This window comes from Diplotaxodon limnothrissa, linkage group LG13 (assembly GCF_057381915.1).
Source record: "Diplotaxodon limnothrissa isolate DT_005_m linkage group LG13, D_limnothrissa_male_GT1.1, whole genome shotgun sequence".
In the NCBI taxonomy this organism is placed as follows: domain Eukaryota; kingdom Metazoa; phylum Chordata; class Actinopteri; order Cichliformes; family Cichlidae; genus Diplotaxodon; species Diplotaxodon limnothrissa.
Genome location: NC_140608.1, coordinates 16,501,291 through 16,519,617, shown reverse-complemented (window position 1 = coordinate 16,519,617; position 18,327 = coordinate 16,501,291). Strand labels below are relative to the sequence as shown.

General features: G+C 43.2%; 2 protein-coding genes across 2 annotated transcripts; both read right to left on the bottom strand.

Moving 5' to 3' along the window:
- Positions 1 to 763: 763 nt before the first annotated feature.
- On the bottom strand, positions 764 to 3,403 carry LOC146620105 (5-hydroxytryptamine receptor 1D). Its single transcript, XM_085369865.1, has 3 exons — positions 3,241 to 3,403; positions 2,712 to 2,872; positions 764 to 2,059 (listed from the first exon to the last, which is right to left on the bottom strand). The coding sequence occupies exons 1-3, from the start codon at positions 3,401 to 3,403 to the stop codon at positions 764 to 766; spliced, it is 1,620 nt and encodes a 539-aa protein (XP_085225991.1).
- A 441-nt stretch (positions 3,404 to 3,844) lies between these two features.
- tarbp1 (TAR (HIV-1) RNA binding protein 1) lies at positions 3,845 to 17,793 on the bottom strand. Its single transcript, XM_085369379.1, has 29 exons — positions 16,869 to 17,793; positions 16,662 to 16,759; positions 16,504 to 16,573; positions 16,117 to 16,265; positions 15,967 to 16,019; positions 15,759 to 15,856; positions 15,519 to 15,654; positions 15,334 to 15,430; positions 14,989 to 15,078; positions 14,755 to 14,902; positions 14,411 to 14,677; positions 13,874 to 13,971; positions 13,614 to 13,772; positions 13,307 to 13,530; positions 12,952 to 13,183; positions 12,642 to 12,830; positions 12,336 to 12,535; positions 12,184 to 12,255; positions 11,948 to 12,068; positions 11,287 to 11,397; positions 11,058 to 11,207; positions 10,874 to 10,960; positions 10,574 to 10,776; positions 10,403 to 10,484; positions 10,147 to 10,318; positions 9,866 to 10,051; positions 8,796 to 8,920; positions 6,465 to 6,601; positions 3,845 to 4,228 (listed from the first exon to the last, which is right to left on the bottom strand). The coding sequence occupies exons 1-29, from the start codon at positions 17,791 to 17,793 to the stop codon at positions 4,048 to 4,050; spliced, it is 4,860 nt and encodes a 1,619-aa protein (XP_085225505.1). The 3' UTR covers positions 3,845 to 4,047.
- Positions 17,794 to 18,327: the final 534 nt, after the last annotated feature.

The window sequence follows — 18,327 nt, the reverse complement described above, 5'->3', positions numbered from 1 at the left end:
AATAAATGACGGGTTTATTAGAGCTACTGTTGGGTGTCTTCAAGTGTAATCACATGTACTATATAAAAATATTTCTTTTCAATACATTTCCTTGTCGAGGTGTTTTTTTCTTGCCAAAGAAAGTCATCAAGTAAACAACTGAGTGACAAACCAAACAATTTGGCAAGGTTTAGCAGGTGTTGGGTGAGACAGCACACTTAAAATTAAATTAAAAAAAAAAATCGATGAACCTGGAAACCAATTTAGAAGTACACTGCTTTTTTTTGTTATTTATATAAACAACTGTAGTCTTGGTTACAAATCAGTCTGATTTGAGCTTATAAGTCTGAGTTATCCAATAAAGGCAAACTAGAAACAACAATTAGCTTAGCATGCAGGTATCTGTGGAAACCTAACCCAAACAGGCAAGGAGGAGATGATGCAGACTCCACACAGAAAGGTGCCTGAGACCTTGGATTGTCCAGTGACTACTTCCATTTTTTTTTTTAATTCTAGGACAAATGAATTATTTGTTAGCTTTGATTTTTTTTTTTTTTTACTGATCTTCTGTGATAATAACGTCAGTTTGCTTGGGTTGAAGACTGGTGGTCAGACAAAAAAAAAAAAAAAAGGAAGATTAATCAGAAATTAGGTCAAAATGGGATGGACATTTCCATTTTTCTTACATTTTCTTGACCAAACAATCAATTCATTGCCGGATAAAATTAAAATAATAAAATAGTTGTTAACTGTGGTCTCATGTCTGACGCCACGGGTATCCTGACTAAGTAATATCATGCTCAACTCTCACTGTTATCTGGCCATAGAAAAAAGTGGCCTGCCGCTCCTCGGTCACAGCAGAAAAAGGTAGTCTGCTGCCCTCTTGTGGCCGGGAGGGGACTTGCAGGCAGTCTCCTCTCCTGTCACTTGATGCATCTTGCCACGTAGACCTCTTTTGAGGATGACACACACTGCACAGATGTTTCTCAGACTGATGTTTGAAGTCGGTGCTGACTGTGAAAATGGAGTGAGAACACAATGATCTGTTGCTCTCAGAGCTGGAGGCCAGCCCGGGATGGGTTGTGGTCAGCGTGCTGGGCTCGCTGCTCCTTCCATCGTCTCCCTCTGGTCTGAGCTCATTTCCCCTTCCCACTACGCTCCCCAGACGAATGCTTATTTTTTGCCTGAGTCCCTGAAGAGCGTTTTGGAAACGCTTGCTAAGCAGTGCGTACAGTAGAGGATTGATATCAGAGTTCAACAGCACCAGCCAGTAGGAGAAAGTAACAGCAGAGTTTGGGACTAGGGTGGACTGGCCTGAAATTGCAGTTTCTGTGGCCTGAACAAGGGCCACGCTTATGTAAGGGGTCCAGCAGAGGAAGAAGGCTGCGATGACCATGAAGAGCCGGACCACACCATGGTGGCTGTGATGCTGCTGGGAGTTCTGGAGAGGAACTTGGGAGGCACTTTGAGCCAGGAAGGAGAAAAAGCGCCTGGACGCCGACCTTCTCTGCTCTGTGGTAGCTTCAGGGAGAGCATCGTTGATATAATCTTCTTCCCCTGTACCAACTTGAGACACAAACTGTCCACTTATGTGGTAGATCAGTGTCGATGGGGTGTGGTGGCACCCGCTGTGCTGATTGGAAGAATCCCCAGGAGCATAGTCTGGGAGAGTCCTGCAGCGCTGCACGGAGTCCTCGAGAGTGTGGATCCTCCTGGCGTGGCTGCGGGCCACCTTGACAATGTTCACGTAGCAGAAGAGGATGACCACTGCAGGTAAGACGTACGAGAGGAAAGCCATGAAAGCGGTGTAACTAGGACTGCTGGCCCAGTTCACTGCACAGCTGTACATGGGGTCCACATAGCTGACTGAGCTCCAGCCCAGCAGTGGGGGGCAACTGGTGGCCAGCGCCTGCAACCAGATCCACAGGACCACAGCACAAATTCTCCACAGGGTCCAGCGGGAGCTGTAGCGCAAGCAGTCTATGATGGAGTGGTAGCGGTCGAGGGCAATGGCAGCCAGGGTGAGTACAGAAGCTGTGCAGTACACAGAGGAGGTGTAACCCACATACGAACAGAGGTCCTGTCAGACAGAGACACAACCTCATCACACGTGCACACAGTGGAGCAAAGCAAAAACGCCGTTTCCGGTGTTGTGCCAAAAACTGATTTCCAATGTTTGCGTGTGTTTTTTAATGTGTAACATCGTTACGTATGTTGCTAAACAGACTTTGGTGAACAGGTATTACAAAGGGGTTATATATAAAATTACAAAATTGCCTGTTTCTCAAGTATCTTTGTGACTGTGTTATTGCACTTACATTATAATCAATCAGCTCCCTTTTGTCCACGTAAAATATATTTACAGAACTATTTTCGCATTTGTTGCAATTCCAACTGTCCTCTTGGCCAGATTGCTCTTAAAAGAGACATTTTTCAAGTCGACAATATTTTTTTTAAACTGCATACATAAAGGATACATAAAACTCACTGCCAAAAACTGATTGCGGCTTCTACCTTGTTACAGGAATGTTGTTTGTTGCTCAAGATGACGTGATATCATTCATGAGGGATACATTTGACATATGTTTCACATATGAACCGCCAACGAGTTATTTATAGCAGTTTAAATTACAAGCAATCAGTTTTTGGCAAATACCGGAAATCACTTTTTGGCAGACAATCACTTTTTGGCACAAAATTTAATCACGCTAGACTGGACACGGGTGACGTACCGTGCAATCCACCCATCCACGGTTCATGACGGACAGGGCAACAAACGGCATGACCCCGATACCCACCAGGAGGTCGCTGATGGCCAGGTTCATGATGAGCACCGACGTCACCGAGTGGAAAGTTTTGGTTGCAGCCACAATAACAATAACAAGAATGTTGCCTACACAGAAATACAACAACACAAGCACAAACACGCCGTGACACACGGGTCAGACTAGTGGGTGGATTTTTTTTTTTTTTTAAGTATTTGTTTTATTTGTGACTCAGACAGAGAGGCAGAAATTAATTAATTCTAATTAGTGGATACTACAAGCACTATGTTAACAGAAGATCCTATAAACACCTAAAATACTGAAATGCAGGTAAATTAACCTTTAACAAATCTTTAAAGCTCTACTGTGTCAATCAATGAATTGTTCTGGTACTGAAAGTGCTTTTTTTCCACTTTATGGATATGAGAAGATCACAAAATTTTTAGTAATTAAAATACCTTAATTGGCAATTAAGTATCAGCAGATGAGTCTGTACCTGTCACGGCGCCCAAACACATCAGCACCATGAGGATCTCCAGGACCAGCTGGGTCTGCTTGGACACCCCCAGCTCCGAGCCTTCAGTCCAGTTTGCACTCACAGTAGTTGCTACCTGCAGGAACAACCTGGGCTCCAACCAGGAGCCACCCGGATCGTCCATATCCCAGTCAAATAACTACTATCCTCACATGATGAGTCGAGTACAAGCCCGTCTCCACAGGAAAATACACAACTGTTATCGCATGTAAGCTACTCCATCTGCTCCTGCTCTGCCCGGAAGGTCTGCAGGTTTTAAGGGGAGGGAGGGGGACGTATGAGCACCTGCTGTACCTTATTTAACTCTTTCAGTGCTGAATGTGTTATAGAAAATCACAAATCATTAAATACAGGTCAACATAAAAAACAAGAGTCATGTTTATTTATACATTTAGAAAAATACAAGCAGTATTTAAAGATTAAGTACATCTCATTGAATACTGTCATTATAATTCAGTCCCAAAGCTCCATAGTCAGCCTCCAAAGGGGAAAATTTCCATTGATGCTTTGGCTCTTCTAACACAGACATAGTCTTCATTAATATGACAGCAAGCAGAGTGGAACATTTAGACATAATAGCCAGGGCTGATCTTTATTCATGACTCTCATTAAGGCCTGAGAGCAGCGCCGATGGCTCCTGACCACGCTGTCTCGACAGAAAGCCCTTGAGGTCATGATGTGAAGAAGCTTTACGCCTTCATTTAAAGTCTCCCCAGGAAATACTTTTCTCAGGAGATCGGCAAGAGAGGTCAGCATCAGGTGTCTTCATCAGCTGCGTTTTGAGTCGACCTCTGCCGAGCCAGAGCTGAGATGTTGTCGCGTGTATTCCCAGATTAACAGGGCAGCGCTCACGTGCACGTTGAGTGAGCGGATGATGCCTTGTTGAGGGATCTCCACGCACACGTCCAACATTTGGAGTAAGTTGGCAGGAATACCTTCACGTTCATTGCTAAAAGGAAGAAAAATAAAGAGGGGAAACGAGTGAAGAATGTAACAAAGCATACATAAATATCTAACACTAAAATTAATTTCATTCAGATGAATCGTCTCTAATTCAATTCACATAAAAGGAGAGCACATAAATCTTTACTCAAATCCTCTTGAGAAAGGCCACTCACTATATTTTCAGCAAGTGGAGCATTTGGGATATGCTACTATCTTATAACTAAATTACACCTCAGTTAGCGAACTTGCTGCGCATCCTTTCCACAAAAACTTCTGTGAAATCATCCTGTGCAGCATGCAACTAGTGGGTATACTATTCAGTTCAATTATATTTATATAGCGCCAAATTACAACAACAGTCACCTCAAGGTGCTTTATATTGTAAGTTAAAGACCCTAAAATAACAAGAAGAAAAACCCGACAATCAGCCGATGCCCTATGAGCTAGCACTCATAGAGAAGCGGGAAGGAAAAACTCCCTTTTTAAAGGAAGACACCTCTGGCAGAACCAGAGGTTCAGGCTACGTCCACACTAGCCCGTATAGATTTGAAAATGGCGTTTTCGTCTAAAAACGCTCCGCGTCCAGACTATTGTTTTCAGTCGTTTTCACAGAGTTGTGAAAACCATTGAAAACCAAAACGAGCCATTGAAATGGCCGAAAACGCTTACGTTCCAGTACTGCGCATGCGTGAAACGCAAGAAGATTTGGCCTGCCTCGTTTAGTCTGCCGTTTATTTACTTTCCGGCTCTTTAAAATGTCGCGGCAAAATGTTGAGGAAAAGCACCGAGTTTTTTTAAAATGGACTGACAATGAGGTGGAGTTGTTGCTGCGAGAAACACAAAAGTACAAAGTTGCAAAAGCGATTGAGAATTAAACAATTTGAAGAAAAGCTATCTGATGCATGAACAGACTGATATTAATCTTTAACAGGGCTGTCAAAATTGAGAGCAAACAAAACAACTGCTGTATAATCCCCTCCGCTATCTTAGTTTAATTGGTCACATGACTGTTTTCGAAAAGGCTCCGCTGTCCACACTGCCACATGAAAACGGCGTTTTCAAATCTATCCTCTTTGGAGAGTGTTTTCAAAACGCTGTGTTTTCCTTGACTGAAAACGCCGTCTCAGTGTGGACGGAAGGCCAAAACTAAAACGTATTAGTGTGGACATGGCCTCAGGGGGGGGACAGCTGTCTGTCATGATCATTTGGGGGTGAGGATAGAGCGACGGGACAAAGAACCAGAGATTAATAACAACAACTGATGATTAAATGTAAGGTAGTGTCTACTGCAGCTGATGCTTTTTTTTTTTAAACTTTCCTGTGGCTTTGTGACGCTACCCATATCATTTCATTTACGAGCTCTTACCAGGATCAGCCTTCAATTTCTCAAGTCTTTGCAATTATGAGTGAAAAAGCTCTTAATACAGACAGCTAATGAGTGCAAGTCCAATTCAAACTGTAATCAAATGAGCTCCAGCAATACATGCCAAGCAAAGCAAACGCAAAGACTTTGACCCAGTCTCTACTGAGGGTGCTGCACAGTAAGAAAGCGTGATTTGATGAGCTACATTTATCTTCGCTGTGAAAGTGGGTGACATAATAGCAACCTGATGAGAAATTACAGCTTGGCCATGCTGCGCTGAGGAGAGCGCAGCTGTGAAAGCACTCGCATGGGTGCTTAAGCTAACAGCGCTGCTCACACCTCAGTTGCCTGAATGGTGAACAAAACCAGACACCCACACAGAAGCCAGCACTATTACTCTCTCCCTCTCTGCCAGGGCAGCTGCACAGAATGAGGCTGGCTGCTAAAAAAAATCCTGTCACGCAAGCTTCTAATGCCTCAGTTTGCTACAAACTGTAAAAACAAATACACGCACCGACTAGGAATAATTGGGCCAAAATTAAGACATTTCTCAATCATTGCACTGCTTGTGCTGTTCTGTATAATTCATGGCTTTTCCTCTGCTTCTCGGGGACAGCCAATTATATCTCAGCATGCCCAGACAGGTACACAATTGAGAGGAGATGTGCAAACCCCACAGGGACGCACACTAAACTGACGAGATAAAATGAAATGGCCTCGTCAGCGCTAACCGTTATCTATGTGACAGTCACAATGGCATGGGAACACTGAGGCCTGCGTATGTTTAGGCACAGCTGGTTGGGTTTAGGGGCCTGAATGATGGAAAAACACAACACGGAGCCTTTTTGGACTGTGACAAAATTAAAAGCTGCCGTACCCTAAAAGCAACAGGGTCTTTTCAGGGAACTGGTACTCCTGGAGGCTGTGACTGTTGGCTGTTTGCTCCACTCCCACAACGCAGTAACCTTCACTCTTCTTCACCTGCAAGAATTCAGTGAGCTCCATCGGCTTCACCTAAAGGACAGAAACAGTGTAAGATTTTAGAGATTGTTTACACAAATATTCTTTTAAAACAACAATTCCAACAATCAAGCTGTGATAAACTGTCCTCGTATATTTATAAGGACGGTAAATTCAGTACCCTTCTGCTACAGACTTTCATGCTGTGATATCAACAGCAGATTTTTCTGCTCCTTGCTGTGGATTAAAAGATGTTTCAGACCAATTTAATTTTTCCTGAGGAAATGCACCAGTCGCCTGGAATTAAATTGAAAGCACTTTTACATTAATACCAGAGGTTAATTGGTCTGGAGGGCAAACTTGCATACAAATCTTAAAAAGACTTGAGCTCAGTTTAGAATGTGAGATTTTATGACTTGAACATCATCCCAGCAGCAGGATCAATACTGCATCCTCTCTGAGAGGAGCTTTGTGCAATTTACACAGCTGGCCCGGAAGATCTATTAGTCACTTACATCACTTTTTTGCACGTATTCACAGGTTCTACAGTAAAGATCACAGGCAGTCGTGCTGAGAATGATCGAGCATTTTTAATTTTCAGCAAAAGTCCAAATATTGTTTCCTCCAGGGAATGATGTATCAAATTATCTGTGACAGTCTCCAGTTTTGCTGCATAATACAATCATATATTCTAATTCTAACATATATGGCAAGCACTAAAAAACCCACCAAAACCCATCACAAGGCAAAAAAAGAGCTTAATGATGACAAATGGTCTGCATGTATATGTACCTTAGAGTGTTCCCTGTGTTTTAGTCACACTTTGTGCAGGGTTGCCATCAAAAGCAACCTGGAGTTGAGTTTCTTCAGGATATTTCAAAAACATTTACCACTTTATCACCTGACTCACTGCTTCATCGCAGTCAGTCACATTTTATTACACTGAGCCCAGAAGTTACTGCTCACTATTTATTGTACTCAATATAAAAAACATTTTTACTTTTATTTAGTAGTGTTGTCAGAGTTTTGTGAGCCACTGTTTAAATTAAATACATGTATTAAAAAGGCCTCTATATTCAGAGTGTTATGTGTAACCAACTTTAAGGTATAAAGGTGAATTACAGCGCAATAATTACTTGGGCTCGTAATAAGACCCTGGCCAGAATCAGAAGACACCAAATTCGTATGGAGCCAAAGTATTGAGCAGCAATAATGACCTGGACACAATGTTAACTTTTGAGTAGCCACTCTTGTATTGTTACAAAGTATAACAGGTATTTGTCCAATTTGTACAGATAAAGTATAAAATAAAATAAATAGTGTGCACACTCAACAAAATAAAAGTACTCGTTGGGGCCCTTTAAGAATTTAGAGTTAAGCTGGCGATAGCCAACTTCAAAGGTCCTTGTGAATGTAACTGGAATGTATGAGTGTGTGGTGTGTATCTTCTTTGGGGTAGATCGTCCTCAAAGTGGTTGGCTCGCCATCTATCACAACCAGAATATAGTCCTGGTCCTTGGACTTTTCCGTCCTCTCCAAAAAACCTGACCGTTGCTCTGTTTCACAAAAGCCCAACACACACTGGCGTTGGAATTGCAGCAGCTCTCCGGATGAAAGGTGAGTGGTTAGCCGACGTTGCCTCTCTCCTTCATCCAGCCACTCGACTCCGGACTTCCAGCAGGTAAGTAGGCTGGCTTTCCTTCCTCTCAATCCTGAGTTTTCCTCTCTTTTGTCCGTGGATTTCTCGGTTTGAGTAGCAGATGCCTCCACTCCTCTTGCTGAGATAAGAAAAACCCGGGACACCATGCACCTCCACCTCACTTCCTGGCTGACAGGGTCAATGCGGCCTGGGTAGGCTCTGATTGGTTGCTGAGCTAGGTGTCCTCACGTGGGGTGAACTGAGAGGTGCATTCAATGGTCATAGGAAATACGACGCTTGTTGATGTGGACAGTTAATATAAAGAGAATAAGTATGATTTTTTTCATCTGGGCTACATATGGTACATCCATCATTAAAATTCCCAAACAGTACAAAAAGAATGAACCTTTTAGACACGTGGGCCTTTAAATACAGAGCTACTGTAACTCTCAATAATGCACATCTACAGATTAACTGAATAAACAGCATTATTTCTACTGCTGTCTGGATATTCTGTGTGTGTGTGTGAGATCCTGACAATCTATTTTAACCTTAATCTAACCATGTGCACTTCTGATCATCAAAATAAGTTTATTTTCTGCACATCACCTCTAACAAAGGAAGCCACAGCTCAGCTGAGACGCTCAGGGACTGGAAGTTTTTGTCATTCACGTGGCGGAGGCTATCCAGAACCAGAGCGCTGGCACCGAATATTTCACAAGTCCGGCAGAGACCTGCAGCGACAAAGACAGTGTGTTTGATTTGGGTGGGGTTTTTTAAAATAAAAATGCTCCATGACATCCAAAGCACAGGAGGTTAATAAAAAGACTGTTCCAGTTTTGAGTTTCCTAGAACACCACTGTGTGTACAAAGAGATGCAAATTGAGTCTGGGATTCAAAGTAAAACATTTACAGAAGGACCAGGCTAACAGTCTTTCTTGCATTACACAGTATCAATATTGGCTTAAAAAAATCTTTTTCCTCTATAAACAAATTCTCATTGTGTTCGTGCCTTATCACCTGAGACAACAGCACTCGAGTACACTTCCAGAGAACATATATTATGTGCTTGATGAAGGCAGGTGCAAAACCGTGTAAAACCAGATAAGATGGTTCAAATGGATGTGTTTCTCTGTTCTTCTATATCATTGTTACGAAACAGAAATACACTGACATTGTGTAAGGGGTTTGTGCACAAGGTAAAACTGAGAGCCGAGATCCAGGGAAGTGCAGAGTCATTTCAAGTCATTCTGGAAAAGCAGCTCTCATAATCTAGCTAAAAGGAGTTTTCACTTGTGGTTTCGAAACTCCTGATTGGCTGCATTTAGGACATAAGGGCAATATGAGTCAATTGTGGTCATGCTACTCGTGACCTCAAGTTCTCAATCTGTGGAAACTGCAGTAAAATTGTGGTGCTCTCAAAATAAACAATAAAAGTAATAAAAGTTGGTTAAATGATTTATTATTTAACAGCTCACTTTGTGTTTACTAGCAGCAACACGCACATGTTGTGTGTATATATCTCTACAGCTGTCTACCTACTGTCTACATGTGAGGTGTTCAGGGGCCATCTGTAAATTGCAGCTGCAGAAAACAACTCTGCTTACTCGCTCCCTAAACGTAACCCGTACTAGTAACCAAAAATGTACAATAACACATTGATGTGTGGTGCTCCTGACCTCCCAGATTGGTGGGCTTGTCGATAAGCGAGGCCACAACCAGCAAGGCACCGTGCAGTTTTCCCAGTCTAGCAGCCCTCTGTGGTGGAACCAGCTGAAGTTCAGGCTCCTGCTCCTGGATGCCCAGTCTCCAGGGCGTGATCTTCTTTTGCACCTCAGCCCAGCGTTCCTCCTTATCCTGCTCACCTGGAAGACATAAAGCCATGACGGTCAATAAGAGAAACCTTATCACTGACTGGTGCTTAAGAGTGTTACTACTACTACTACTGCTACTACTGTACTTCTGTCTTGCTGGATCCAGTCTCCAGGTTGAAGCTGGTTCAGATCAAGAGCAGGATTTCTCAAAGGCAAAGATGGACCTTCTGAGAAATATGAGAGTTTCTCAAATTTCCAGGGTGGTATCCACTCATCATCAGCCAACTCAGAAAGACTGGGAAACGTACAGAATATTGTCTAGGAAAGCAAAATAAGAAAGAAAACAAGCATGTTAGACTGTGTTACTATATTTTAGCAGGATTTAATTGCAAAATAGCGTACCTCAATACTGTAATCCCTGATTGGATGAAAGGCACCAAAGAAGAAGTGCTCCTGAATCCTCGTCCAGTTTTTGTTGGCATTTCTACATGTGAGACAGCAAATATGTACTAAAGCATATTAGCCTGATGCAAAGAACAAAACCTGCCAACATTTGAACCGCTCTGCTCTCACCCAGTGCTCTGCATGGCTTCAGCCTGGTTCAGACAGGCCTTGATCACAGAGGAAAGCCCCCCTAAACCATCTGCCTCTTCCACGTGGTTTTCCGCCAGGCTCCACACCCTTTTCAGAGCCAGTAAGGCATACAGGCGCACGCTGAAGTTATGGTTAAAACACGACTGCAGGATGACGTCTAGTGCTTTTCGCAACTGCGCCGCCTTAAGATATAAAAGAAAAAACACAATGTGAATACTCAAGAGTTTATTAATAAAAACAAATACTGTCTGGGTGGGAAAAAATAATTAGCGATACTACCTTTTCTTTAAGATTAGGAAAGATGACACTGAAATGTACGAGAACAGATAAGAAAGTGCAGACGCTCGTCTTAGTCTTTTCGTGATCCTGCACAGAAACAAGCACCAGAAGTGGTTTATAATTTAATTTAGAATGAAAAACCATTCCCTCCAGTTCTACAGAGTTTGAAAGAGCTGGAGCTCACCAGGCTGAAGCAGGACCAAAAGCTGTCAGTGTGTTGTGGATATCGGACAAGGATCAGAATCATCATCCATTCGATCAGGTACTTGACAGAAGCCTGGTTACTGCAAAATCCCGCTTCAAACACACGACCCCACAAAGTGGCAACAAACTCCTGCAAATGAAAGCGCAGTCACTCACAGAGAGGATCAGTCGATCCTGGAAGATTTAAGGTGAGTGTATGACTATCTTACCTCTCGGAGTTTGGGCAGCAACAGCAGCAGTGTTTGCCATACTCGGTTTTTAACACGATGTTGCAGGGAGTTGCTATAGTAACGCACTTTTGACCTTGATATATCATTATCCTGTAGAAATGAAACAAAAATCATGGGAAAGGATGCAAAGTGGCTGTAACTGCTACTTCGCCATTTATTTAAAAGAATCAGGAGCTCATCTAGTCCACAATCCATTGCAATTCCCAGGTTATTGCCCATAAAACGACAAGTGTCACCTTGATCTTGAGCAGAATTTGGGTGAACATCTATGAGATGATCATTGTGTGACCAAATTATGACCAAAACTGTGGGTTAATAATTCTTGTGAACTGTGACAGGATGGACGGATAACAAATCCTCGCTGTGGAATAAGCTCTAAGGCTAATTCCGCATTCTGATTTTCTTTGAAAGCTGTGAAAGAGTTTAACTTCAATTTAATGCCTGTATATATTAATTTGCATATATTTGTGATCTCCAATCAGTCACAACTGATGGATAAAGAGTAAAAAAAAAAAAACTATCATCATACAACGATCCACTTTGGAAGTTTGATTGCTGGCAGTCATGTAGACCTGGAGTCTCACCACACCACAAAAAACCCCAAAACACACTGCTGTGAACCTGACAAGGCCAAACGCACCTTTTTCAACAGCTCCATTGCCACTTCCTCCATTAGTCTTTGATGCTGGAGATTAGAAGAATCCAGGTGGCACAGGAAAGCCAGAACACATGTGCGAGGCAACTGATCATCTCTGTTATCACTGGAAAATAAAAACAGTTGTTCAGCTGTGGAAACATCCACACAGCAAGAGAGACCTCTAGTGGCACTATTATAAATCATATCAATAAGAAGTGAGCTTTCACTGAATTGTTTACCTCGTTACTGCGACATTAGCTGCACACTTTTCACCAAGTTGCTCCACATATATTTGGACATCCTGGACGAGTCTTGGAAAGAGCACGATTAAATAGTTAAAACAGCTCTAAGAAGCTACTAAATAAATGTGAAAAATGCGGCTAAGCCTTACCGTTGATCTCTCCTGAACACTGGACCGTAAACACAAGCTTCTGTAATTATGCTGATGTGGTTGAAAATACTAGAAAACACCGTGTCGGCCTGGTCACCGCTGCCTCCACCTGCAGGCAGCCACATCTGACAGCAGTGTTGAAGCAGTACGCCAAAAACTCCACTCTTTGACTGAGACAACTCCATCAGATCACGGGCGATCTAAAAACAAACACAGACACAACAAATATTAATATTTCATTATTGAAATTACATTTTCAAAGTCCAAATTTCTGTCTCGCTTCTTTCCTGCTGTGAGGTGAATCACCTGTTTCAAAGTGGCCGCCAGGGTCGGAGACTGAGCTTTTGTCAGCTGAAGCAGTTTATGGTGGAAAGCCGTGGAGATGAAGCCTTTAAGTGCCGGCCAGAAGTCATTGGCATTAGTGCTCAGGCCTTGTACCAGCTCCCAGCTCAGACTCACAGCCTCCACACACAGGGCCTCTTCATCACGCACTAACTGGAATCAAATGTCACCACAACAGACGCACCATGAGGAAATCGCTTCATTGGCAGTTAGTTTACAACAAATTATTCACATAAAAACTGGAAGAAAATGACTGATATGAAATTAGCCTCACTTGCGGCAGGACTGTCTCCATAAAGGTGAATACAGGGAGCACCAAGTCACTGGGCAGGAGAGCCAGGGCCTCCACACTGCAACTCAAAGCAGCCTTGAGAGTCTCAGCTGCTTCTACAGACTCAGGAATTCCAAAAGCCTTAATCAGGAAATTCAGACAAATCCACTGGTCTCGCATAAAGTTGGCAGAGAAGCGTCCCCAGTCCTGTAGCAGATCTTGAACTTCCAGATCACTACCAAAAGAAGAAACAGGCCCATCGCTCATTACGGCAGCCGAGAACTTATATTCATCTGAATTAAAGTCTTTAGTTAGTTACTTTAGTTAAAAAAAAATAAAAAAAACGGCTTCCACTAACCAGTCTATTGTCTCTGGTTTCAGTAGACGTTGATTGACATTTCCTAGAGATGTCTGACTGTGTGAGGAAGGCAGCTTTGGGCTGTAGAAGTATTCATTCAGTGATTTCAGAGCAGAAACTGTCTCTGGTTGCTTGTCAATCACTTCATGCTCCATAACACCACACACCGTGGCCAGCGACGCCATAGTAACTGCTCTAGTTACCTGGTATGCTAAAGAGGGGACCTGGCAACAACAATCAGTGAAACAATCAAAATAGTGACTGAAATCCTGCCTAATGAGAGAGACATTAAAGTTTAAGTTGGTACCTGCTGGTCTGGTTCTCGCAGGACTGTGAGCCCGTACTTAATCAGTTTAGAGAAACCACTGTGAGGAATCTTGTTGTGGTATTGTGGCATAGAGCGACACATGACAACCAGCTGCCTCAGGACATAAAGATAGAGCTCTGCTCGCTCGATATCAAACACCTGTTAAAAAAAACAGACAACATACGTGCAGACGTCAGAGTTGGCCACCAGGGGCATCTGTGTAATTGGACTGAGACTGGCCTGCTTGACTTGCTAAATACCTCCTGCAATTCCCCACACAGCCGCCTAAAGATGAACTCCTGGATGGGATCAAGAAGCCTTAAAATCGCCATCTCAGTAGATACCATCACACTGTCCCCTGTGAAACAGAGAGAGAGGTGGAATGTAATGAACATGACAGCGACGGTTCTGGACAAAATACTCAAAAAATAAAGGGATAAAATCAAACTATAAATCAATATAAATGTCCAGTGTTTCCTAATAAAGAGGTAGCAGAAGTACTGGGAAAAACAGCTTAATAATCAAAGGCAGTGATATCAAACTCATTTCCCATCGCACGCCACATACAGCCCACTTTAATCTGATATCATAAATGTCACCAATAGATGAAAGAAAAAGATAAAATATGCAGATCTCTCACCATCAAATACGGATGTAAAAGTGACATTTACAAGGACGTATGTTATACAATATAACACCAAATAATAATTTGGGAGGACAGGTTTAATGATTTGTTCAGTGAATAAAAAAATCAGATAGAACAGCTCGGACAATAATTCAGCGCTATCCTTGCAAACCTTGCTCCGCTCCGTCCTGTTGACTCCTTGGGATTTCTCCAAGCTGGAACAGTCTGAGCACCAGCTGCAGGCTCTTGTCACTCTTACGCAGAGGCAAGTAGATATTGGTGCTGACTCTGCTCAGGGTCTCCAGCAGTGGTGATAAAAGCGACTCCAGGGTGTTGCTGATCTCTGCCCCAGATTGACCCCTCTCCATGTCCACACACAGCAGAATAGCTCTGGCCAACCTATCGGCCTCTCTGGAGTCAGGTAACCTCTCGGTCTGACCTGGGAGAAGATAAAAAGCCTTAAAATATACACACACCAAACCAGCAGATACAGCGACTGTATCACTTCAGACTCACCTGTGCTAGCTGGGACTCGAAGATAGGAGACTATTTCGCCTTGAACATAAGCTCTTACGGTTTCCTTACTCGTTAAAGCACCAGTGCAATCTTCATCTGTAATCCTGGGCTTGAAACTGCCTTCATTTTCCAACAGCCAAGCACACAGCTGCAGTGATGCCCCAACATGTAGGATAATGATTAGGTAATCACAGTTTGCAATCTGAATCATGTTCCATTGTTGATACAGCGTACCTGCTTCCAAAGCTGCGTCCCTCTACACAGCGACTCGTCTGCACGGAAATGCGTCAGGAAGCTAAAAACATCATCGAGGGTAACTTCACTCTGACAAAAAAAACAAAACACAAAAGCTCAGCTATTGGACTGAATAACTTAAGCTATAGTCTTACAGAAAATCTAGTAGAAGAGATCGATAAAACGAGTAAATTAAAGTAAACACATCCATGTGATGCTGTCATGGCAATATAGACCAAAATATCAGATTTTTTGGTCGTAGAACAACAAAAGCTTGATCAACTCAGTACTTGGAAGATGTGCTTAATAAAGAGTCCAGTATTTTGCGTCGCACTTCTGTCTTACCACAACTGTGAGAGAGAGGGCACTGTTCAGCAGGAAGCACTGGGCAGCTCCTCTTAAGAGGACTTGATGAGTGATCATGGTGCAGCGCAGGACGTCCCTGTACAGACAAAAGACACACAATGACCACTTTATTAAGTGTCACCAGCTTCGACAGAGTATGTCTAAGTGTAACCACTGTAAGTTACCTCAGAGCAGTGAGCCCGCTGGTCCCCAGTAGTGGACAAGGGGGAAGTTTGGACAGGGCCTGACAGAGGAAGAGGAGGGGAACTGCACACCAGTGTTTAGAGCCCAGCTGCTGAATCAGCTGAAGCAAGACATAACCTACAATGTGAACACAGTAGTCAGAGGTGGATTTAGCAATTTAACCATGAGCTGTGAGAGGACTTTGTTCATAAGTGTTCGCTGTGGCTTCTGTGACCCTTTACCTCTATGCTCTGTTGGCAGGCTACTGAAGAAGGTAGCCAGAAAGACTTCGAGTTTAACCCCCAGTTCGGGACAGTCTCCCACACTCTGACCAACTGACCTATATGTGGAAAGAAGCTGGGTTAATTAAGGCTAGTGCAAAGCAGTACTTAACATAATAATCCCTGCATTACTATTACTTCCAATTGTTAATGAATGTTAAATTCTCACCTGTGGAAGAGGGATGTTTCCGAGAGAACATCCATAAAGGGGCCAACGATGAACTTAAGAGCAAAGCAACAGAAGAGGAAACTTTAATGCACGCTTTTAACTTTGTACTGAATGAAAACAATCAAGAGCCAAGGAACAAATTAAGTCTACCTGAGAAAAGGCCAAAGCAAAAGTCGGCTGCTGAAGAACCCGGAGCTCGAGCAGATGACACACTCCTTCTCGCATTAAGGATTTATTCTCACTGTGGAACATGCGCTGGTACACACACAGCAGCCAGGAGGGGTGGAAGAGTCCTTGACCTGAAACATTAGAAACAAACTACCACTCTGAGATCTTTCACACTTACTTTACAGTTACTTTACTTTTCAAAGAATTTAAGTGAGAAAAAACTGACCAAGGGATTTTCTACTTGACTTATGTACTTCTGAAAGAAGATATAATCAGTTCAGCCCATTTCATTCACAGAGGCCTAATAAGCTGGAAGACTCGCTACATCGAATCTACTTTTAAAAGGCTGAAATAATGTTTTTTCCTTGCCTTGATCATCATTCGCTGTTGTTTGGATCAGTGTGTCTATCCTGTTTAAAACTGGCCGGACCACGTGAATCTGCAGAGGGAGAGGAGGAACAGTAAAACAGATGTATCGAGATCCCTCCTTGGAAAAAGCAGTCAAACACTGGTGCAGGATATCCTACTTGGTTTTCCTCTAGAGTCTCCATCACCAGTACGTAATCCTCCCAGAACTCTCTGAGCAGCTTGCTCTTGCTGAAAGCCCATTTAAACAAGTTCTCATCTGCAACAGTTTAGGAAAAAAAGTTGTCTGACAAGCCATAAAATAACAGTAAACCTAAAACTGGCCTAATGTCTGCTTTCAGTGTGTGCGTGTTTTTTTTTTTTTATACCTTCCCCTGTTGCAGAAAGAGGACAGTCTAATCCATCCTCTTCAGACAGGGCTGCACACCTTTTCAGCAGGAACAGTGCTCTCTTTCTTGACACGCTGTCTCTGTGGATCAGTCCATCCTGAACCATCCTCCAGAACTGAAGGGACAGACGAGGGTCGGAGTCAGAGCAGCAGGAAGAGGGGAGGTGGTGGTGAGGTTTAAGGAGGTGGTCTGACAGGGCTGTCAAACACAGCAGAGTGCGCTCTGTAACCGCAGGAGTGCGGTCGGTGGAGTGCCAGCTGCATAGATCATCCAGGATGAGCTTGAGGATGCTTATTAACCGCTCACTGCTGAGGCAGTTCAGCAGACTTAAGATGACCCTGACTGGCTTGGAGACCAGTGCATCAGGGAGTGTCCTGATGGAAGAGAGACTAGAAGACACGGTGGTATGTGTGAGCTGTTCATCTGCTGCCAGAAACGGCAGAAGAGCAGCTACCACTTCACTCGCAACCTCCACACTGAGTCTTCCCGGAGAGGTCAGCTCTTCCTCTGACAGATGGAGTGAGGGCAGGATGGACTGACAAACTCGCCTGCACACAGCCTCGTTACAGAGAGGTACACTCACACTCAGTAGTCTGCACGCAGCTGCTGTGCTCTCCCTGCACCGCACACCTTCACCTGCTTCAGCCGAAATTCTGGAGAGGAAAGGCAGACACTTGGTCCAAAGGACCGACTCAACTTTATCTAAAACACAGCGTCTCTTTGCATCTGGAAACGAGGTCGAGTCCGGCTCGATCAAAAGCGGTCCGAGTCCCTCAATGAAAGCTGTCAGCGCCTCCACCCGCTCCGTGTCTGGCCACGACTCACTCGGCCAGGAAAGAGACTCAAAAAGAAGGTCGTAGTCAGGCGAGCTGGATAACACTGCGTTAATTAAAGCGGAATACATTGCGAGCGTCTGTTAAATTGCTAGGTATGAGCATAGCAAGCGAGCTGCTACCGGCTGCTACCCAGTAGCAGCACGTTTTGATAAAACAGAACGTAAACTTCCGTAAACGTAATTCCCAACTCTCGCGAGAAATGTGAGGCAGAAAAGAATCTAACGCTGAAAAAAAAAAAATGCAAACTGCTCAAATTTAAATAGAAAATTAATAGTATATCGGTGACACAGTACAAAGAAGACATTTTGGTTTATTTTAAGAGCGTAAAGAATTTATTTTCCCCATTATAAAAGAAAAAAAAAATAGTGCTTTCAAAAATATGACATTGACTTTATACTTGTTCATTTTACTGGCATTTAGTCAAAGTTTGTGTTTAATGACTGGGAACCTCATACAGGCTAAATACAGCAGTTCATTTGAACACAATAACAAAAAGGAAAAAAGAAAAGAGAAACAAATGCTCTTTGTTCGTGGGTTACATAATACAAAAATACTGTAGCTTCATTATACATTTATTGACAACAGTGGTTCACAAATAAAAA